General features: G+C 36.6%; 1 protein-coding gene across 4 annotated transcripts in view; it reads left to right on the top strand.

The window, feature by feature from the left end:
* usp22 (ubiquitin specific peptidase 22) overlaps positions 1-25,387 on the top strand; it is a 60,336-nt gene that overhangs the window by 10,056 nt on the left and 24,893 nt on the right. For all 4 annotated transcript variants that reach the window (XM_067369303.1, XM_067369302.1, XM_067369300.1 and 1 more), the window contains exon 2: positions 12,763-12,895. In XM_067369303.1, coding sequence (XP_067225404.1) covers positions 12,763-12,895 — 133 coding nt within the window. The remainder of the gene's footprint in view (positions 1-12,762; positions 12,896-25,387) is intronic.

Here is a 25,387-nt window from a genome sequence, read left to right as displayed (position 1 = left end):
AAATTCAACTATGGTGTCCTCAGTGGCTTAGATGGCGGGAGTCTACGAGACGCTTATGTTTGTTAGTAGATCCAATAACAGAACATTTGTAATGCTTTTTGGCATAGACATTGTATATCTCCAGCTGCTATAGCGAGAAAACAGAAATAATGCAGACTCACTCAGATGGTATCTATGCTCATAGGGCAGATCATCAGCAGTCTTGGGTGGAGCTTCCACCGTAAGAGTTGGGAGAAATCTGGAACCATGTGTTTGGAGAGACTGTTTATGATTTATGGGGATTATAAAAAAAAAAAGAGTGGGTAGATTTTTACCATTATAGGCTGGTTGTTTACACACACTGGACACACTTCTGTGTTCAAAAACCTTTATAAAAGTCTATTTTGCATAATAGGTCCCACACTCTCCTAAACATTTATTTGGTTTGTTCATTTAGAGTGTTCATGTAATAAACTGGTTAATAACCAAAAATTCTCATATATGTCAAATACAGATATATGACTAGTCACAGGTGAAGCAAATATTTTTGATCATCCCGTAACAAGGCCACATATCAAGATTAGTTAGTAAGCAAACAATCGTAATCAACATGTTGGATGCAGGAGAAATGGGCAGGCATAAAGATTTGAGTGGATTTGACAAGGGCTGAATTATGGCAATGTGACTGGGAGAGGATCTCTGAAACGGCTAGGCTTGTGTGTTGCTCCTGGTCAGCAGTGGTGAGAATTTACCAACAGTGGTGCGAGGAGGGACAAACACAAACTGGCATCAGGGTGTTGGGCGCCAAGGCTCATTGATGCATGTGGGCAACGAAGGTCCGGCCTAGTCCGAGCCACCAGAAGGTCTACTATGGCACAAGTTGCACACAATTTTAATGATGGTTATGGGAGGAATGTGTCACAACACGTGTAGCCACTAGGAGTGTAATGGTTCTCGGTAAAAAATCAGACCGTACGGTTCTCCACCCATGGTTCGGTATGCACTTAGACTGCGGTTCATCTCAAATCTGATGATGCATACACATCTATAATATGGTTAGTTAAAAATAATGTGTCTGGCTTCCCCTAAATTCTGTTCAATGCGAGTTGCTATCTGTGTTTAAACTAAACTCATTTGGTTCTTGCCAATTTAAAGCTTTGTGTGTGCACTCATCCTAAGCGTGCACATGGAAAGCCGCATCTCTGACAGTGCGGAAATATTGTTCTCTTTCAAATCTTGCGCTTGAACGGACAAATTCACACACAAATTGTCAACATGCCCGTCTTGGTGAGTATCCTAGAAAACATAGTAGTATCAATATATTGGATCTGTGCATTAGCTCTTAAAGTGACAGCAGCCTAATATTCCTGCTGTCTGTGTTTGTAATGTTAATCAAACAACAAAATACATGGAAATAAATCACTGCTCTTGACGGAATAGCAACACTTTGACCCTAAAACTGTGATTAAAAACTGAACTGTGAGTAATTTGAACTGTCACACCCCTAGTAGCCACGGATCATGGATCGTGTATTCACACTAGGCACGGTTGCCTTGAACCGATCCCGAGCGTGATTGTCCCCCTTCCCCACTCCCCCACTGGCCTACACTCACATTGCCCTTAACGTTCCAGGCCGGAGCACGCTGGCGTCATGTATGATCAAATACTATAGAATAACACAAGACGTGTCACTCGTATTGTTTTGAATGGGAGAACGTGTAACGTGCAATATGGCGGAATAAGTCCCGCCTTCTAAATAAGAGGCAATCGCCGACTGGTAAAGTCTTCGTGTCACTTCAGCGGCTGTTAGAATCACCGGTTTCTATAGAAACAGTCAGAGGCATGCCTCCGAAGAAACACGCATTTAGGTCTGCGCATGCGCATTAGCTTGATCCAGCCTGAAAAATACATTTTTTTTTTGTCATGATTCGAGTGTTTAGAAACTAAATTTATGAACCGGTTGTTGTTAGATTTCATTGGTGATTTCAAATATGAAATTTAATCGTAAGGTTGGCAAACAGTTTTGGAGAATTTGATGTTTCCCCATTCAAAGAGATTGCATGATGCCCAGGATGCCCGAGAGGCGTTTCAAAGATGGCCGCCGAGTGAAATGACTTGTCTTAAAGGGACTTTGGTATGATGCAACTTTTTGAATGGAAGAAAACATGAAGAAATGGACTTTTGCTAAGATACTGTCTAATATATAGGCTATTTATAATTTATGCCGCGCAGCAATTTTCAATAGCACGTATCAGAGGATTATAATGAAGGCAACTAACGTTAATGGAGGAATTTGCAAGAAGAACCAACACCATGTTTGGCAGGTGATCATAATGTTTTGGCTCATCGGTGTGTGTGTATGCATCATTATTTTCAAGTAATTTTAATTACTTTAAGAAACTACAGTTTAACTATTCTTTGTTACAGATCTTGATGAGTCTTTTAATTGCAGGGAAGGGATAGACTCTGGGATTAAGTGAAAACCGTGAACGTCCTTCCCATTCAGAACTAGTCCTTCAGCAGAAGGGGACTCTGGGTAATTGACAAGGCCTCTCCACTAATTGCGTTGTGGTGTTGCCTCCAGCTTTTTAGTATCAGTCTTACACTCCCTTTGCGTTCGCTCACATGCCTGCTCTTTCTCTCAGCTGATCTCATTTATTTAGCCTCTAGCAGGCTTATCACAGTCAAGGCAGCTTAGAGGCGTTCACATACCTCATCTGCATGTGTTTGAACTGTCATCCATCCTTTATCATCAGCGCCTTCCCTCTCTGTCTCTCTTTTTTGTTTCTCCTCTTTCATGTCTCTTGCCTCCCTTGATTCTCCTCATCACCCACATGCCTCCTACTACACTTGTGATCTTGGAAACACAGCAGTCAGCCGACGATTGGATGTTTGGTTGCCGCAGAAACTGCGAGAGCTGATGTGATTGGCGGTTCGAAAGCTGGTTATAGTCACACTGTGGTTATTGATCCTTATGAATGGTTGGTATATATTAGACAAAAAGGAATAATATATATTTACATAGACATATATAATATATACACACACAAACGCACAATAATTACAGTATTTGAAAGTTATTCAAAACTAATTTTGTTTCGATATGTTTATGGTTTCAGTCACATATATATAATATATATAGTGCACACCCTATATACACTATAAAAATGGTAATTTTTCACTAGGGATTCACCTACATGTTTTCACTTGGACTGCATTTTCAATATAGGGCCCACTGAAAAAATTTTAGAGCATCCCTATTCAAAATGCATTAATAACTGCATAACTTTTGACCTCAAAGCATTTTGCAACACTCAGAGTTTTAACTATACACAAATTATCCCAAACTGGAGTGATTTATTACAGTCCTTGCAGTGTGATTAGTCGGAGAGGGGTGCCGACATACGCTGACGTTCAGCCCATGTGGTATAAAATGTGATGCGATTGCCAAAGACATCTGTCTGACGCAAGTCTGCATGGAGCACCAATGAAAAATATGGTGCTTGATCCTTGACACTCTCCTTTAGTATGTTGATTCATCTTTGAGTAGCCAGAATGACTGAAAGGCACATGCATTACGATGGATGACAGTGCTGCTTTGTTGCTGTTCATAATGGATCTGTCCAATGAGAGCGATTGGGGCTGGACTCGCGCCGTCTTTTGATGCCTGTTTTATTGAGTCAGCATCATCGTCTGGTTTCCATGACTAACAGAGGAACCCTTCTCTCTGGTCTGATGTCATCTGGCCCACAGAGAACTCGCACTTTCAATGAACTCTCTTTTAGCAAAGATGTGGACTCTGTTTCTCTATTCATATGGATTTTTATTTTCGTTTTGATTCGATTCTGATTCCTCTAAAAAGAACCAGCTCATATGTGTCATTTGTTTGTGAATTGGACTGCGTTGGTTGCATTGAATGTTTCACAGTACACCAACGAATGAAACCATCAAACACTGCACATTATTATACTGCTTTTATATTAATATTCATTTTAATGATTTGAAGTGTTTTGCACATCCTTAGTGATGACAAAATCCATTTTTATATTTATTTATCCCTCATATTTTATTTTATATTGTATTTTATTAAATATTTAATTAATTTAAACACACCCACACACTATAATTTATATATATATATATATATATATATATATATATATATATGAGATATAGAGATAGACATAGAGATATAGAGATATAAATATATAGATAGATAGATAGATAGATAGAAAGATGATAGATAGATAGAAAGACAGATAGATAGATAGATAGATAGATAGATAGATAGATATATAGATAGATAGATAGATAGATAGATATAGATATAAATAGATATAGATATAAATAGATATAGATATAAATAGATATAGATAGATAGATATATAGATATAGATATATAGATAAAGATTAGATATATAGATATAGATATAGATATTGATATAGAGATATAGAGATAGATATAGAGATATAGAGATAGATATATAGAGATAGATATAAAAATATATATATATATATATATATATATAAATTTTTTTTTTTTTTTTTATTATTTATTTTCTATATTATCCCTATTAAAAACAAAATGTAACTTTTAAAAGGTTTTTTTTTTTTTTTAAATAGGAAAATGAAATGGATAAGAGGGATAAATAAAAATTAAATCATAAATCAGGATGGATAAATAAAAATATAAAATCAAAATTAAAGAAATTGAAAAAATAAAATAAGACACATTAGTAAAAATAATTAAATATAAAATTATTCTTCCTTTTTATTTTATATATATTATATTATAATCGGAAGAATAAATCAAATGAAATATTTTAGAAAATAATAGGGATACATAAAAATATAAATCAGGAGAGATAAATACAAATATAATACAAATTTTAAATTAAATAAAAAAATATTTTATTATTTTAAATTTGATTTATTATTTTATTTTATCTTTGCAGGTGACTGCATGAAATTGTTTGTTGCCTTGTCATTGTAGCATTTTTATGGCTTTTATTTTACAAATGTATGCCAGCAAAGCTGCAAAAATAGGCTATGCGTGTAGCCTGCAGTGGATCTTGTAGGACGAAGCTGATCCTTCAAAGGCTTGTTCTTCAGCCTCAGATCCACATCTTAGATGAGGTCCAGATCAATGCATGATCTAATTCAACATTACAGAATTAACACCAACAGGAGAGACCAGAGGAGCCTGCTGACAGCACAGAGCTGCGTGTGTGTAGGCAGGAGAGAGAGAGAGAGAGAGAGCGAGAGTAGGAGACATCGGAGGATGAAGGAGAAAAGACGCCTGTAGAGTGTGATCAGGAGGTGTGGAGATGTTCAGAATGAAACGCTACTCTTCAGATCACTGCACACCATTGCTCTATGCAAATATTTTTAGTTTTTAAGGCATTGTGTATGTTCCCTTTCCACTTTTCCATTATAGTTGTGTAAACATCTAGAGTGGTGAATGACTACAACAAATATAACTTTTGCATTCCCATTTGTCCCTATAGCAAAATAAATATTCTATTATAATGTCATTTAAAGCTAAGGTAGTACAACACAAAGTATAGTATTATAAATGTACATGATAGGGATGAACGATACGATTGATTTATTTTTTCCTGATTTTAACAAACAACTATTGTTTGTGATAATTTGGTAGAGCCTCCTGTTTATAGCTAAGGGGGTGGTTGAGCATAAACAACATCTTCAAAGTTGCTATGCTCAAAGTTCAATGCAAAGGGAGATATTTTCCTTTAAAAAATTCACTAACTACAACAAACGGCTGGTAGGGACTGCAATGAGCTTCTTCCTGGGTTGGTGACATCACTAACCCTACAATTTACATAAACCCCGCCCCCGAGAACTCACAACAAAGGGGGCGGGGCCATGTTGGGCTGCTTTAGAGAAGAGGAAGAGTTGTTGTAGTAGAGTGTTGTTGTCATGCCGACATTTTACGCCGGACTGCTTCACAAACGAGGGTCAATTCAACACAAAAGATGAACATGACGGCACATGCTAGTGGATGAGTTGAATCAACTCAATCAAATCAATCCACTAACCATTCAGAAACGTCTAAAAGTTGTAACTTCCTCCTGAGTCTCTCCATCAGTGTCGACTCCGGTTTGAACAATGTAAGGCTGAACACCGTTACTGACAATCCTCATTTTGGCTGCGTGAGATTCTCCGGCTTTGTTGTTGTTGAGCTGTTAAAGCTCCGCCCTCTTCTGGAAAGGGGGCCGGGAGCAGCAGCTCATTTGCATTTAAAGGGACACACCCAAATACGGGCAAATTTGACAAGCTATAATAAATGATCTGTGGGGTATTTTGAGCTGAAACTTCACAGACACATTCTGGAGACACCAGAGACTTATATTACTTCTAAAAGGGGCATTATAGGTCCCCTTTAAGAGGTTAAGGTTGACAATTAATTGATCGTTATTTTAAACAATGATCGATTTATGGGAAATTATGCATATTGCCATCAACAGAGAAAAGCCTGTCATTTCACTGGACGATAGTTATATTTTGATATAACTTCACAAGGACAAAACATTTTTAAAATCCGAACATATGCAGATGAATTGTTCACAATAAGATCTATACAAAAAAAAAAAAAAAAGATGGATTTTCAACTTAGAATTTACAACTTTTATATAATCTAGCCATGATTTCGTGTTGCAGGTTTAATAAAATGTATTATTTTTAATGCAGCATAAAAAAAAAAAAAAATGCAGTTTGATCAAATGAGTAAAGAAATTAGTGGCTTTTGCCACAACAGAAGTGGAAGGTCGTGTCAAGAACATTGCATTGTATTGCATGTTCTGTTATGCATCAACTCTTTATTTCTACAGATAATTTGCATACTACATGTAATCTACACTATACTGCGACAACTAGTGCACTATTCTGCTCATCACAGCCAGACTGTGTTGTAGAGTCTGGGTGTGGCAAAGCTCTTCAGCTCACAAAATGGATCTGGGTCGAGATGTTCGGCCATGTAATTAACCATTCCATTTCATTAGAATCTTTTGAATACCATATTGCTGTAATGCTTAATGATATTAGCGTTTATTGCAGCTTGCAAAACCGACAATAGCCCCGTCATGCTCTAGTGATCCCATAAAGATGTTTGTTGCGCTGTTGTGTGTATCTTTAACACTGTATCATATGTTTGCCAAGTTCACCTTACCGCAGGCCTTTCTCCCTCAATGTCTCCGATCAAATTACTCTGATGAAAGACGGACAAAACAAGGCCTTTCCCTTCTCTTTTTTCTCCCGACACATCCGCAGTTTTCTTTCAACTCTAATGGGAACGTTAAGGTTTCTTTTGGTTTAATAATGACATGTGAGCATGATTACATGTATATTTTCTCTGTAACATCCTCGTCCCTTGCTGCCATCCTACTCTCTAGACTTCAGGCCATGGCGGTTTTAGCACACAGTCGCTTTTCATTAAAGCCATCGTAATAAACACGCAGAAGTGCTCCAGTTCTTTCTGTGTTCTCATCTCACCTGACGTTTGGCGCTCTGGCGCTCCATTCATGCAGTAGGATGGTTATTCTCAGTTGTCTGCTGGGTGGCGAGTCACCTGGGAATAATGAAAGGGCGAGATGTGAAGCTGAAAATGGGGTCTCTACAAAAATAGCTAGTCTGGAGGTAAAAGCAGAGCGAATTGTTAAACACTGGAGCTGTTTAGTGATCTAAACGCAACACTACAGCACTAAATTGGAGATCAGGGTATTGGGATAGTCCGTGAATACGAATCAGGAATGGGAACAGATGGTTGGTCATCTAGTCATATTGTGGTTGGCTATAATATATATATATATATAATATATATATTTTTTTTTTTTTTTTTTGGCAATTTCATGCAGATATTAAAGTATTAATGATTTATGTTAAAATGCATTCTTTTAACCTAGTTTATGGTTCATTGACTACTAGTAATATGCCATTCCCTCAAAAGTGTAAGCTTTGAGCCTTCCTGAGATGCATCAAAACTAGTGATCGACCAATATTAATTTTTTAGAACCGATACGAAATCGATATGTTCATGTGCCCGATAAGCGATATGCAGAACTGATATTTATTTACTGTTCTACTTCTGTTTTTGACACTATTACAACACCAATGAACTGAATAAAACATTTTAACAATCACTCCCTCCTTGCATAGAAAACAAAACTTTTATTATTACACCAATAAATTTTTAATTTTAATCTTCATATTACAAAAATTTTATTTATATAAAGCATCAGCAGCAACACTAATGTTAACAATAAGCAAAATAAATGTAGAATGTCTAATGTTTTCAAATGGAGAAAATAAATTTAAGACAGGAGTCATATCAACTTTGCAGAAATGTAATACTTCATTTTAAACTACAGTTTTATATAGCTGTTTAATAGGCTAAAGAGTGAAGAATAAATGTTAAAATATAGCTGCGAGCAGCGATGGCGGGCCCAAGCCCGGTGGCACCGCCACCCCGGTGGCTTCAGGGCAACTGTGCACAGCGGGCAATAGGCACTTAAAACGGTTAAACATCAAAGGACTATGTCAAATTCACTCCACATTTACTGCACTACAAGGTGCCGTTATAGAGCCCCTCCTCCCTTCCCATTTTCAAAGGATTACATGTGCCAAGTTTTAACATTATTCTGATGAATTTTGAAGCAAATCAGGTAAAAATAAGAGGGTGATCTCAATGTATGCTGAAAGTGACACATTTTCTGCTTCCAGTTGGTGGCGCTATGACTTTGAATCACAATAGTCAAATCCATGTGATCAGCCTTGTACAACGAAGACTAAGCCAAAGTTTCATCAAAATCAATTAATGTATGCAGAAGTTATAACACTTTGTTTCCCTTTTCTTGCCATAAATTTGTTGCCTCGCCACGGCCAAACCGTTTGAGATATCCAAAATCTGTTTGCAATTAAACAACTTCAATGTGTTAGCAACAAGTTAAAAAAGGTTGGTGTAAATTGGATAAACCCTGTAGGAGTAGTAGTATAAAATTCATAGCCTGTTTTTTCAAAAAATTAACATTCAAACCAAAATAGCTGACTTCCTGTTGGTCGGAGCTAATGAATGTAAATTAGAAAATTGTCCGGCTTGATGAGAATAATATGTGTACCGAGTTTGGTGACTGTAGGAAAAACTAACCCCCCCACTTTTGTCAAAAGGTGGCGCTACTGAGCCCCTCCACCACGCCCATTTCTATGGCTTTGTCCATGTCTACTGGTTGACAATATTGATGTGTGTGTCGAGTTTCATGCAATTTGAAGCATGTTAAGAGCCTCAAAAACACTCAAGAATATTATTACAGTTTGACCTGTTGCCATGGCAACAATATTTCAAATATCAAAAATCCTGTCATAGGTCTACATCTGCTGTGTATTGACATTACACTGATGAAGTTTGAAGCAAATCAGGTAAAAATAAGAGGGTGATCTCAAAGCATTTTAAAAGTGATACACTTCTTGCTGCCATTTGGTGGCGCTATAACTTTGACTCACAATAGTTACATCCATGTGATCAGACTACTACAACCAACACACTCCTGAAGTTTCATAAACATCAATCAATGTATGCAGAAGTTATAACACATTTCCTGTTTCCCTTTTCTCGCCATAAATTCGTTGCCTCGCCACGGCCAAACCGTTTGAGATATCCAAAATCCGTTTGCAATTAAACAACTTCAATGTGTTCGCAACAAGTTAAAAAAGCTTGGTGTAAATTGGATAAACCCTGTAGGAGTAGTAGTATAAAATTCATAGCCTGTTTTTTCAAAAAATTAACATTCAAACCAAAATAGCTGACTTCCTGTTGGTCGGAGCTAATGAATGTAAATTAGAAAATTGTCCGGCTTGATGAGAATAATATGTGTACCGAGTTTGGTGACTGTAGGAAAAACTAACCCCCCACTTTTGTCAAAAGGTGGCGCTACTGAGCCCCTCCACCACGCCCATTTCTATGGCTTTGTCCATGTCTACTGGTTGACAATATTGATGTGTGTGTCGAGTTTCATGCAATTTGAAGCATGTTAAGAGCCTCAAAAACACTCAAGAATATTATTACAGTTTGACCTGTTGCCATGGCAACAATATTTCAAATATCAAAAATCCTGTCATAGGTCTACATCTGCTGTGTATTGACATTACACTGATGAAGTTTGAAGCAAATCAGGTAAAAATAAGAGGGTGATCTCAAAACATTTCAAAAAGTGATACACTTCCTGCTGCCAGTTGGTGGCGCTATAACTTTGACTCACAATAGTCACATCCATGTGATCAGACTCCTATAACGAACACACTCGTGAAGTTTCATAAAGATCAATATATGTATTAAGACGTTATAACACATTTCCTGTTTCCTTTTTCTCGCCATAAATTCGTTGCCTCGCCACGGCCAAACCGTTCAAGATATCAAAAATCCCCTGGCAATTTTTAATCATCAGTGTCTTGACTTCATGCTGACCGAGTTTGGTGGCGATCGGATTAATCGTCTAGGAGGAGTATATCAAATTCCAGAGCATGCGTTTTTCAAACAACCCTTAATAGCTGACTTCCTGTTGGCGTGGCGATTAACTTAGAGCGCGAAAGTTGTTCGGCCCGATGAGGTCTATATGTGTACCGAGTTTCATACTAATACGTGCAAGCATGTTTAATATATGGACCAAATTTTCAGACTTTTTTCAAGGGGGCGCTGTCGAGCCCCCCTGCCACGCCCGGGTACCAGCCTCTCCGGCGTCCTAATGGCCGCGGATTCCAATGTGTGTGCCAATTTTCAAGAGTTTTTGAGCATGTTAAGGCCCCCAAAAAGCCCCGGAAGACGGAAAAAAAAAAAAAAAAAAAATAATAATCCTTAGAAGAACAAGAGGGCCCTGCGCGAATTTTCGCTTGGGCCCTAATAACTGAATAATATTCTCAGGAATATTGAAATATAACAAACAAAACATCGTATTTTATTGCATTTCTCAACTGGTATGTTATCAGAATTATTAATAATGTAAATGTCGTTCTAGATTATGAAATGTGCTGATAAAGTGCTGTTTATCTATGCATTTACACAGAACTATTCTTAAACTGATATCGCTCAATCTATTTCTTAGAGACAAGCTGCATAACCTAGCTACATTTCAGACATTTATGTAACACACATCTAATTTGTGCATTGATGGCTGTTGTTAAATAAAGTTTACTAATTGAAGGTAAGTATACTTTACATGTGCGCGCCGTTGTCTCGTCTCCCCTCAGATGCAATCCTGCATGCACCCACAAGATGGCGGCGTTTATCGGTAAATCTGATATTACAAAACCGATATCCGATTATGGTAAAATGCTTAAATATCAGGGAAAATATCGGTAAACCGATATATCGGTCAACCTCTAGTTATCTAGTCATATTGTGGTTGGCTTTTTCTTCGCAATTTCATGCAGATATTAAAGTATTTAAGATTTATGTTAAAATGCATTCTCTTATCCCAGTTTATGGTTCACTGACTACTAGTAATATATGGCGTATCCCTCAAAAGTGTAAGCTTTGAGTCTCCCAGAGACATATCAAAACTTAGAGAGCTACCGCTCAGATCTGTCAATCACTTTCCAGCTCAACCAGTAGCGAGAGTTTTGGGTGTGGCTTCTGTAAGCATAACATGGGAAAAGACCTTCATCTTCAGTTACAGGAGTACAAGTCAAAACCCACTGCATTTAGACCTTAAATTAAACTGCATTTAGAGATTAAACAAGTCATGAGTGTGTCATAGTGAACGGGGTAATGCGCTACAATGGACACTTCAAAACATCATCATTATGCACCCGTTCAGAAAGACAAATGTACCAGTTTATTTTTTTGTCCAGTGAAGACAAGACTCGGATATTTAGTAGAAAGTGCGTCCGACTGAGATACGTTAGATGGGTTTATTATAAGCGAGACACTTGCGTTCCCTTTAGATGCGCATTAGCTATTCAGTTGCTTATGACACATATTAACACCGCTAAAAGTATTCCTAATAGGTTGGGGATTTTATTGAAAGTAGACTATTTTAACCTGTTGAGACATGCCATCACACAGGGCGGTGCAACTGGTGCAACCGCGCCAAACGGAGATATTACGTTTAATTTAGTTTAAAATTACTGTTTAATTTAATTAAAATGTTTTGTTTTAGTATTATTGCATATAATGGTATCAAGAATCATGAAATTTGACATTTATTATAAATCATGAAATTTTGTACATTTTATTGGTACATGGTAACATAGCTAAAACCAAGATGTTATGTGAAGTAACAATTCGGCATGGGTGAATTTCAGCCAAAGTGGGAAAGGAAGGACCCTATACCATGCAACATGCAAAATGTAAAGATTTTGTTTCATAAATTCATTCTCTCTCTAAAACACTGTTGCTATAGCCATCAACGCACTGCTTCTGCAACAAAATCACCACCTTCAACAATTAATTTCAAGACTTCAGATCCTCTGCTGTACAAGTTTCCTATTATTATTATTATTATTATTATTATTATTATTATGTATTATCCAATTTTTTTCGAGGACATTAAGAGTTTTGTGCAGTAAATTGTTGTCCATGCCTCTAAAAATGGTAGATTTGTCTTAACAAAAGGTTTTTCCATTGAGAAAATCACTTGGTTTTTACTTCCAGAACTATTTCTAATTAACTAGTCATCCAGACAGTCTACCAACTAGTCAGTTATGTTGCACATTCCCAGTGTGCATCTGGGCAACGTAACTAAACGCCTGTATCTCTTTCTCTTTTCTTCTTAGGCGAAGTCATGTATATGTCACATGTGTGGAGCTCATTTAAACCGACTTCACTCCTGTCTTCATTGTGTGTTCTTCGGCTGTTTCAGCAAGAAACACATCCACGAGCACGCCAAAAACAAGAGACACAACCTAGGTAAGATCTTCACAAAGACTTACTCGTACGCATTTCTGCTTCTCAACATCTAAGGTAAGACACACACCCACACGGACGGACGTCATTAGCAGAAAATAGAACACATGAGCACGACTCGTGCAGAACACACATGACCATTAAACTCAGAGTCGATAAATAATGGACACAAAGTCACAACAGGTGATTCAAGGCTCTGTAGGAAAGTTTTGAGGTAAATATTTTAGGGTTTTATTTTTTTTTCCACCAAGTTCTGTGCTTTTCTATATCATTTTTAATGGTTACATAAAATGTTCTTAATTAAAAAGCATGTTTAATTAATAGAAATCATGAAACGTATACAATTTAATATGATTTTATGTCTTTTTTTATAAAAATTACATTTTTAGGGCCCTATAAAATGTAGACCCCCCCCCCCTAATTTTTTATTTTTTTTTTTTTTTTTCTGGATTCTGTTTTAATGGTTAAATTAAATGTTATTAATCAAGAAACATGTCTAATTATTTTAAATTATGAAGCGTTTACAATTTAACAACAATTAATCAGAAATTACATTTTTGGGCCACAAAATTTCATGTTTTCTGTTTAAATTTTATTTTATTTTATTTTTTTTAATGGTTTGATTACATTTTAATAATCAAAAAGCATACCTAATCAACTTTAACAACTTAATAATTTAGTAAAATTTGTATTTGTTTTTCAGAAATTCTGTTCTGTTGTCTGCTTTAAATTTCCTGTATTTATTATTTACAGTTAATTTTTCTTCCATGTTTTAAACTTATGATACTCCTAAATAAAATGTTTCTTCTTATTATTATTACTTTGAGAAGTACATTCGACTGTACAACAGTCAGATGTTGTTAATATCTTAGAATAAGGTTACATTTGTTGAAATTATGTAACTAATAAATGCTGTAGAAGTTGTGTTAACTGTAATCTTAGTTAATGTTAATTTCTACATTTACTAATGCATTATTAATGCACTGTGAACTAATATGAACATTTGTATTAAATAATATTAACAAGGGTTAATAAATGCTATGAGAATATATTGTTTATTGTTAATTAATGCATTAACTAATGTTAACAAGTGAGACTGTATTGTAAAGTGTTACAAATATATTTCTCATAATTTCTTCAATTTGAACTTTGAGTTTCTTTAATATTCACAGACACTAGTCAATTTTTTTAAAATATCATGATTTATTTAATTGTACAGCCCTACTTTTAATTTATTCATCCAAAATTTGCCAAATTCTGTGACATTCCATGTTACACGTTTGTACAGTAAATTCCGTTTCTGTGACTGGGTTCCGTTGATTATGTCCGTGTTTTCCACGCCGCGGAATACTGAATGCAGAATAGAGATATTCTGGTTTAATTAAATACCCCAGCCATACTTGCACCAAAATCCAAAAGCTCCAAAAGCCATAAAAAAAGCTTTTCTGATCGTATTCGCAAGCAAGAGGCAGCAAGTGCACAAATCCGGCTGTGGATGTTTGGATGGGGTCTTGGAAATCTCCCAGCTTCTTAATGCATCTGTGGCATGTAATTATCCCCTCTGTTTTAATGAGGAGGGGTGCCACCCTCCGACAACAAACAAATAAGAAGCGCAAACAGACGGAATGTGGGTAATTATAGTGTGCGAGAGGATAATAGTCCCTGACTCTGTGTGACTTGCAGTGTTTGCTTCCAGCGGTGGCTTAGAGTTCATCACCCACCTGTCTCATAGGTTTTGGGTTTTTCCAAATCACCCCTGAGCTTTACACAATGAATTTAATTACTTTCTACCTAGAGATATGAAGCTGCCATCTCTGTCTGCCATCTTTTAGGATTTCCTCTTGTGTTTTCAAAGAGGAAGACCCACCCATGATACGACGAGCAGCAAACATGCCAAATATCTAACTTGAGAACGTTGCATGTGGGTTACTCCCAATACAAATAACTAAATACATTAAAACATTGTAGATTAAAGAAATTCATTAAAAAGAATGTTGTAGGTTTTCATACCAAGGAGTTTGTGCTCAAAAAGATATTTAAACATTTATGTTCAAAAGTAGGCCAGAAATGTGGTGGTGTTATTTTGAATTATCCAAAATTAGCTTTATTTTCGAAAAGGAGAGCAAGAGCATTCTTTCTGTAACGCAGTTGGCAGTCTTTGTCACAGATGGCATGAACAGTCAATAAAGAAGCTAAAATGGGAGAGGAGAACATGGCCGCACTGACTCATAGTGTTTTACTGTTGGACTTTGTCACCCGTTTAAGCGATTGATTACTTGAACAAGTTTCTTGAACAAATCCAATAGTTTGCAATGCCATGAAAATAGCCACAGATTCCTCCATATTGTGACGCACACCAGAGTGAAATGCATTATTGAAAATGAAAAAATGTAATCCAGATTCTGTACATCAGTTGTTTTAGTAAAGAAAGACCAATTTAAAGTTGACTAATTATGCACTTTAGCAACTGGACAGTTGAAAACGATTGTTTCCCAAAGAAATAATCGATTCTGAACTGCCTGAAACGAATCATCAGTAATTCCAGTCTCACTTCCTGCTCAAACCTATGCAGGTTTATAACTCATTTGCATAATTCATTGGCTTAAAGTTGGTTGAGACTGGAAGAGTTTGATTCGTGTTGTTCATATCGAGAAGACGCTATTTTCTGCTGCCAAAGCAAATCCACTTTGATGCACTTCTAAAGGATGAGATTAATACGGTAAAACTGACGCCATCGTTACTGATCGTATTGCTGTGTATCAAGTGCTGAGGAAGAGCTGAAATTCAGATATGGGCTGCGTTCCACTCCACTTTTAGGCACACACTTGCAAACTTCCCTAAGCACCATTTTGAAGTGCGTTACACTTTGTGAAGTGGACGAGGGAAGTTTATATGGACAGACCCTCGCTCCCTCAATTTTGTCTTCATATGTACACTTCAGGCAGCTCCATATACCACAATGCAACACAATTGTGAGGTCACCGCATATCACGTTTAATTTACCCCACCACAAACAACTGTGATTATATATATTTTTGCACATTTAAAACAAATCAAACACACCTATATACACACAGAGTGCTGCATTAAACAATTTCCTAAGGGAAAAAAATAAAATAAAAAATTTACTCCATAGCGGATTCCTAGTGATCAAGGGCTTAGGACCAGTTCAGCCCATTTCAAAGGTTCCGCCAGTATTCAATTAATTTCATTTCACATTTATTTGTATAGAGCTTCTCACGATACATATCATTTCAAAGCAGCTTTACAGAGAATGCATGTCAACATTACAATTTAAAGAATGCAGTTAGCAAAAAATGTAATAATTTAGGCAGTTAATTTACAATCACTGTTAGCAGTTTAACTGAAGTTAGAAGCAATGAGCTCCTGGAAAAAAGAATTACTGTTAACAATAATTAGAATATATAGAAATTTGGGAATGTGCATGTTGATCCAGAAGTCCTCGCAGGAGTTGGCACCGTCTTTTCATAGGTGTTGGTCATCTTAAGAGGCTGGATCCAAACTGAGGCTGATGTCCTAAAACAGAAAAGCAAATGGAGAATAATTAGCGTAGCTGCTGTTCATAACATTGAGAAAAGATAGTCATGTGCAATTGATCTGATATGAGATGCATTTAGTCGGCACTCGTACATCCGAGTCAACGAGACTGAGGGAAGGGTTTAAAAAACAAGAAAAACAAACTGGAAATCAGCTATGGTGATGGGTGTTTGGTTTCTGACACGCACTGTAAGCGGTCGACCAATCACAACTGACTGGGCCACCAATCAGAGCAGAGCAGGCTCTCAGAAAGGAGGGGTTTCAGCATAAGTCCCGCCTTCTAATTTATAGCCAGTCGCCAACTGTTAATGGTCTATAGTAGGGATGCGCTACAGCGATCGAGTACTTGACCGTGACGGTGACGATCGATCATGTAAACGATGATCAAAATGTTTGTTTTTTGGTTATAGCAGCACTCTGGGCGGCACCCTGAGCTCGAATTGTTCAGCTTTCCACAGCATGCGTCAAAAGACGTGAAAAGAGAGAGAATGGCCGTGAAGTCACGTAGTGATGTCTGGCTTCACTTTGACAAGATAGATGAAAATAAGCTCACGTTTTCATTCGCAAATGTTTTGCAGAAGAAAGTTGTAATTGTGAGGTCGGGATATCAGCATTTATTAACATGCTAGTTTCATGCTCAACAATGCCCGATATTGAGTTATTTGAGACGGTCATTGCTTTTAGATGTTTATATTAAAAAAAAAAAAAAAAAAAAAAATGATGCTATAGTGCAGCAGTGCTTTTATCGTCATATTTGTTCAATTGCATAATTCATATCATTAGAAAACACGCAGCCGATTTATGGAATCACTTAATCATGTCGATGAAAATAAAGCACATATCTGCCATAAACATAGCATTATAATGAGAACTTTATAGAAATCTACAGTGCGCATCACGGCGGGAGCTCTCTCTTACTCTCTCTCTCCCGCTATAGCGTGTAACTTAAAGTTCACTGGCATTTGCATTCTTTTGTGCCAATACAAGTTGTAATGTCACATCTATATTATGTATCTAAGTTATCTGACTTACCTCAGGCAGCTATTCCTTTTAGATGCTTCCTTAATAACATTGCTGCATCATAATCAATCCAACAGTGTTCTAATCACGTTTTCATGTCATATTTTTATTTTTAACATTCGTTTTCCTAACAGTCTTCAGATATTTTCATTATCTCCATGATGGCCATGCCCCGCCCCCCCGCACACACGCCCCGCCCCCGAGTACTTGATTACTCTATTTTGAAACCTATCGATGATTGAAATGAAAATTTGCCAAAGTCCCTAGTCTATAGTCAGACGCTCACTTCCAATAGAGTGCCCCAGGGATGACGCGTTTTTGTAGGCCAACCCGGAAGCTAGCGGCGCAGGGGTTCCCTCGACTGAAAGCCTATTCATATTTCCAATAGACTTTTGGAAAATCGCAGAAAATAAGCTCTGTGTTTAACAAAGGGTTATGACACTTACACGTTTTGTCTATCAAGATAATCTTTACAAGTTAACACACTATTTATAGATTTTGAAGCCTATATAAAGTCGTCAGATATAAAAGGCTAACAGTAGGCTATAAACGGACTACAGCACACCATGGTCGCGGATCAACGTCGTCATCACCAAGCTTCCTCAAACTGAATTTAAAAAACTTTATTTACAAACATGCTCACTGATTATGATATTATGATCTGCGCTGTGTATGAATACTTATCCACTTTTTCATGAGAAATGCTGTCCAAATGTCCGGTTTGTCATGATGACGTCTAAAGTCCCTGCCAAAGGAAGTAGTCCCTTTTTAGCAATTTGTTAGCAACCGCCGATTTGAAGACGCAGTAAAAGTTTAAAAAATCACAAGTGGGTTATAACTGGTGTGTTTTATGTCATAGATCAAAACGTGAAAGTATTTAGAGGCTTTGTTAACCACAGACCTTATTTCAGGCGATTTAGCAAAAACCCATTCAAAAAACCCATAGACTTTACGGCGTTGGAACCTGAAGTCCTAAAATGCTAACTCGCTTCCGGATTTTGCCTACAAATACGCGTCATCCCTGGGGCACTCTATGGAGACGCACATTTAGGACTGCACATGCACATTAGCTTTATTTATTTATTTATTTTTGGTCATGATTTGAGCGTTTAGAAACAAAATTTGAGACAGTTGTTGTCAGGTGATTTCAAATATGAAATTTAATCTAAATCATGGTGAACAGCTTTGGAGAATTTGATGTTTCCCCATTTAAAGTGATAGGAGCTGCACTTGCATGCCCGAGAGGCGTTTCAAAAATGATTGAAATGACTTGTCTTAAAGGGACTTTGATAATACATGAACCAGTCTTGCTTTAGTTTCATTGATATACTTTATTCGCCATACTCAGATTTCACACTGTTTTCAGTTTTCACATACATTTTACTGTTTAACAACAATCCGATTGTTCAGCTGATGAAATCAGGGCTGGGCAATATATTAAAAAAAATGATATCTCGATATCGTGAATTTTTACGATATTCGATATACATCTCGATATGTTTGCATTTGCTTTTAAATAATAAAAAACATGATTTTCTTTTGCCCTCATAAAAAAAAATAGAACAGCTGTTTTTACAAAGTAAATACAAAATGTTTAGTGCAAATTTAAGTAGCTAAAAAAAAAAAAAAAAGAATAAGTTTTCATGAAATGAACACATGTAAATGTAACTGAACTGAAGTAGTGCAAAACAAGTACAGAAAGTGCATTTCACAAGCAGATTTCAGCTCCCAGCCATCAATAAAAATGAATGGTAAGACTGATGTAGGGTTCGCAGGTTCGGCTCATCCATAGATCGGCAGTGGTTGCGAAGTGCGTTATCTGAGAAAGCTTCAGTGACAGCTGTTCGCGAAATTTAAAATACCGTTTCAGGAGCACAAGTATTTACGGTAAGGCAAATTGTATCGTCTGTATTGTCTTTAGCAGCCATTTGAAGCCAGGTTTTTCCACGGTACTGAGAGGTATCATATCTTTGGCTGCGTGAAACGTGACCGCCAATTTAATTTCTTCCCACTTTTTACTATTTCTCGCATATGGCACACCGCAAGAGGAGAATGAATCGACCAGCTTTATTTGTTTAGGGACGCCAGGCCTACCAGATAGTGATGGTGGCTCACGGAGTTTCATGCATTGCTCGTACTGCACAGGATGCTGCTCGAGGTGATGAAAGAGATTAGTGGTGCTACCACCCTTTGTAGCTATTATCTTGCACACCTAACAAATGACAGTATTTTGATTAGTATCCATTTTCTGAAAACCAAACCACCCCTTTATTACAGATTGTGCATTCCTTTTGGAGACTAATTTATCATCCCCTCCCGGGTCTCTTTCCACATCTGTGTTGTTCATAGTCTAATATAGTCTAGCGGTAATATGTAAGGGGATGTAATATTGGGAATGTATGCTTGAATTTTGAAATATTCAATATTCATGATATTTTCAAATTTTACATCGGCGTCAAAATTATTGCGATATTATCGCTAATATTCGATATATCACCCAGCCCTAGATGAAATATCTTTCCAAAAAATAAACTTTTCAGTAGACAAAAACTCCATAAAAGATGTGAAAATTATGTGATCTAAGCCAGTGGTCTCAAACTGCCGGCCCACGGGCCATTTACGGCCCGCCCTCCCCCTCCATCCGGCCCGCAACTGATCTCAAAAATAAAACCTAATCTGGCCCGCAAAATTTGTATTATTATTCTTCTCTAGTTGCTACCTGTCTGATATGCAAAGAAAAAGTCGCCGTTCTAAGGTGCATTTCACATATCGCGTCACATAAGGGGCCGCGCATTCTCCTTCTTTCCAATGCGCTTCCGCTCCAGTGGCGTCTGTCGTTGCTATGCAACCACGAGCCGCGCTCAACCGCGTCGCTCCTATTATGAGCGTGCTTGCCTAAATCACAGTAAAAGCACTCGACTTTAAGTCACGAGCGTCGATTTAAACCACCGAAACGCGTCCGATGCAACCATTAAACGTTACCGATGCTCAAACGGCATCTTGGACAAACGTGTCTCAGCTGTGAGAGCACGTGTCTGTCAAGAAACAGATGAGTGTTCAAAAGTATTCAGGGATTGTATTTGTTCAGTTCAGTATTGTTCAGTGCAAGATTTTAATGCATTTAGGCTAACATAAAGTAAGTGAAAATACTTCCACTAAATGTTTAAAACTAATAATGTATGTAACAATGAGAGATTTTTATTTTTTGGCAAAATAAAGTTGATAGATATAGCTCCAGTTTTTTGTTTATTTCTGACCCCTCCAGGAGTCCATGCCATAAGTGTTGGTTTTGTTCCTAAATTACTATTTTTTTTTTTTCTTTTCTTTTATTCCATGCACCTTGTTGGATGTGAGAAGTTGCACCATTGCAATTAGTAGTATTATATTAGTAGTCTTATATTAGTATATTAGTAGTATTATATTAGTAATATTATGAATATTCTGAAATGTTGCGCTTTCTTGCACTTGAATGTTAATATGGCCCTCCTATGAGGTGTCAATCACAGAAATGGCCCCCCGCCAATTTGAGTTTGAGACCCTTGATCTAAGCCATTTTAAACAGTGTTACATTAAATTCAACTTTTATTTTTCGGCTTTCATTTTAAAGTTTTAGTAATTTTTCGTTGTGTTTGTCAACAAATCTGAGTCCCTTGGCACTGGTCCAGTGTGATTTGTTTTACTCCAGGTGATGATTTATCATTCATCATGCCGTAGGCATCACGGTGTATCCGCAGTATCATGTTACAGAGACGTTAAACCGATCGCTGGAGTCTCGCTGCGTTTCCCAGGTGGTGTCGAGGCGTCGCTCCGTCTTTACACCCCGTGTTCCCCTCGGAGTTTGATTGAACATTTAATTAGGTTAGTCTCCATACAAGGGATATCTGTGAATGAGCGCGCCACTCCTGAGGAGGAAAACTGTGATTATTCTCCAAAGACGAACGGGGAGTAATTAAGTCTGAATGAGCCACCGTTTCTATCCGCTGCATTTTTTTTGTGCATCTATTTATTTAGATTACATTGTGCTGTTCGCCCTCTATTTGCCGTAGCTGTTTTGTCGGCTCACACTTGTCAGGATTGATCTCGGTGTTCTTTCCTCTTTTTCCTGTGCTGGTTCCCATGGTTACCTGAAGGCCTGCTATGCTTTTGGTTTATTCATCTGATGTGTGAGTGTGTGTGCATCATGCAACCCCACCTCATTCTCTTGTGCAACTTCTCTCTTTTCTACTTGTCTAATCTAAATACTGTTTAAAGCTAGCATGCATGAGTCATAGTATTTAACATTTTGATGGTTTAAAAAATACATTTAAAATGCCTTCATTCTTTTTATATATATATATATATATATATATATATATAAAATACAGCTATGGAAAAAATTAAGAGACCACTCCAAGTTCAGAAATCAATGTTAAGTGGTCTCTTATTGGTGGATTCATATATTATAATATATGAATCCACCAAATCAGCTTATCTTTGTAAAATGGCACAGCTTTTTAAATATCTGAACGTACACTCTTAACATCAGTCAATCAAGCATTATATTATAATATTATGACAATCAAGCACTATTTAATGATAGAACTTTAGTAATTACAACTAAAATTTGGTAACCATGTATGAATGCATATGTCATTTTAACTGAACTTTAGACTGCTGGTGGTGCTTAAGATATTGTTTGCCATTAAAAAAAAAAAAGGTAATAGTAATTATTATTATTATTATTATTATTATTATTAAAAGATAATAACAATATACAATGCACTACGGATTGATGAGCTGCTGGGTTCATGAATATTAATCATGTTGCCAGCGTTCACTCGAACTGATTTGCTGAAATCAAAACAGGGACAGTAATAGATGAGCGGCAGCCAATAAGATCGCAGTTTGCATATTCCACCCACTACCGGAGAAACCGGCATCTCTTCTATTTGTTCTTTAAAAGCTGAATAATTCCAAATGAAAGTTATTTTGACAAAATACAACAAAGAATTTTGCTGTGAACAACCTGTGCTAAAACGGGGTTTCATGACACTTTAAAGTTAACGATTGCTTTTATTGTATGCTACATTTACCATGGTAAGATTAGTGCCAAGAAAAATGGGGAAAATAGTATTAATAAAACAAAATGGTAACACATTACAATGAATAAAGTAAAATATTACACCTAAAATAAACGCATAATTTGGTATTATTAGGTTGGTTTAACATACTTAGACATAGACTTTCATTGAGGGGGGTGAAGACTTTTGTACAATAAGACAGTATTTAAGCTTTCTATCACTAGTAAAGCCTACTGACTATTCTAGGATAACATGTTAGCAATGTTAATCATGCTTTATTAATCATGCTTTATTAATCTAGGTTAAGAATAATTCTAAATATAACATTTTAAGTTATGTTTATATTAACTATAACCACAATCAACCTAGATTCTGTAAATGCTGCAAAATATAGTGTTGTTTAAAGCTAGTTCATGATGCCAAATACATTAATGAAGTGAACCCTCTTGTAAAGTGCTACCATTAACTTAAGTTTGAATGAATCTTTAATAGGAATGTATTGTCGTGAAAATATCAATCGCAGAATGCCTTTGGACAAAAATAGACAACAGCAGAATGCATTTAATTTCCATAATGACATGCATTTGTGAGTGTGACAGAAATATTTCAATGGGAAATAACAAAGATCGTTTAATATTTTTGTGGTCATTAGTATATGATATTCTTATTTTAAATATTAATTTCATTGCATTTTAATTAAAAATGATGCAATGCATTTCTCGTCTTGCACTAATAAATAATAATATTGCACAATGAGACTAAACACATTAATTTAGAAAGTAAAAAGGGGTCGATTTTGAGCAGATTTACCACAAGCCTGTGCTGATTGTTAGCGTCCTGCCAGTTCAGCTATCACACACAATAAGACTTCTGTCCCTTTGCAATAACTGAAAATAGCCGCGCAAACATTCAGGCGCTGGTCGCTCTGCACTGAAAGCCACTAAAAGCTTCATAGTCCGAGCACCTGTCGGCGGCTTGTGCCAGGCTGTGCATTAGTGTCGTGTCACAAATAGAAGCCGGTACCCACTGCTTCGCTCCACCTGCGAACATTTAGTGCGTCTGTGTGAAACAGAACATCATCAGGTTGCCATGGGAACTGAAAAACAGGTACTGCAAATGCAGGGTTGGAGAAATGGACGAATAGCAAACTGAAAAAATCATGTCATTTTTACAGAATAATTGCCGCCATAATGCTGTAAAAACACAGTGAAAATGTACAAGTGTACAGAACAACCTGTATGTTATATATATATATATATATATATATATATATATATCTGGTAAATCCAACAGGCCTTTTATGCTGAAATAGCAAGGCCACACTGCTGCTAAAAACTGCATTACCTTCAACATATACTGACAATAACTTTAACAACACCATTGTTAGTGAGAATGAAATATGATGAATCAGAGTTTATCACAAGTAGCTTTTCCACAAGCTGAGGTAAATATTAATATATAGAAGGTGAAGAAAACAATACAAAACCCAATCACCATAACCAGGGTTATAAATTAACTTTTTTGATCACCAGCCAATCAGAATTTCCACTAGCCAAATTTTTTTCCGGTGGAAAAAGAAAAATTATGAGTGCCACTGAATGCATTTGATAATTTTATTAACATTGTTGGCATGAAAAACGCATATAAAGTACAATGCTTACAACAAAATATGCACAGAAAGTGCAAAAATCGGTTCCTTTTGTTCCATGTTTGCGCACAGCCATGTACACACTGTAAGTTTCAGGAGTGACAACCGCATTTAAATGCGGGAGTGAATCCCCTAAATTATCGTTAAATGTGTGTACGGACTCATTCTCGAAAATGCGATGATTGACAGTTTGGAAACCATAGCGATGTTCTGGCGTCTCGTGTTTGGTATCCGTTATTGTGACTAAAGTAATATTAAAGTGACAAAACCCTCGTTATTTTCAGCAATTTAACACACTAACCTTACACATTCGATGGAATGTGTAAGGTTAGTCTCATAAAGCGAATGGGTTTATTGAGTTATTAAAGTGAGCAGACGTGATTGCAATATTTTGGTCTTATTTTCAGCATAAAGCATTTGGATTTATTTAGGTTTATTATGGGCTTATTCTTGTTCGCTGATTTTTCTAGCAAGATCTGGCAACTCGAATGAGAAAAGGCTTGTGCTTTCCTTGTGATTGACCGCACATTAGAAGAGAGACTCATGCATCTCCGGCCAAACTGGCTAGTAGGTTTTTATTAACACCCGCCAATAGGGCTGGGCGATATATCGAATGCTTTTGTCACGCGCATTTCGTCAGTAAAGCCGGTTCCTTGATTACCGCTAAATCGCCATCACCTGCTTTCAAATGGAGCGGCAACTTAAAACCCTAATTTGGATATAACTGATAACAAAAAACTAAGAAGGAACATAATTATGAAAATGAAAAACCATCAAATATGAAGTGTCACACAGAATTGGAAATGTTTACATTTACACTGTAAATAAGAGGATTTTTTCTTTTACACTTCCAAAAATGGATGTAAACATGATTTGTTTTTAAAAGATATCACACAAAGGCTGCATTTATTTGATCAAAAATACAGTAAAAATATTGTGAAATATTATTAGAATTTAAAATAACCATTTTCTATGTGAATATGTTGTAAAATGTAATTTATTCCTGTGATCAAAGCTGAATTTTCAGCATCAGTACTCCAGTCTTCAGTGTCACATGATCCTTCAGAAACCATACTAATATGATGATTTGCTGCTCAAGAAACATTTCTGATTATTATCAGTGTCGAAAACGGTTGTGAAGAAAAACATTTATTTGAAATAAGTGACAAAAGTGACAGTAAAGTCATTTATAATGTTAAAAAAGATTTC

Source organism: Chanodichthys erythropterus, chromosome 19 (genome assembly GCF_024489055.1).
Source record: "Chanodichthys erythropterus isolate Z2021 chromosome 19, ASM2448905v1, whole genome shotgun sequence".
NCBI lineage: Eukaryota > Metazoa > Chordata > Actinopteri > Cypriniformes > Xenocyprididae > Chanodichthys > Chanodichthys erythropterus.
The sequence above is the reverse complement of the archived record's forward strand: the minus strand, read 5'-3'. Positions and strand labels throughout refer to the sequence as shown.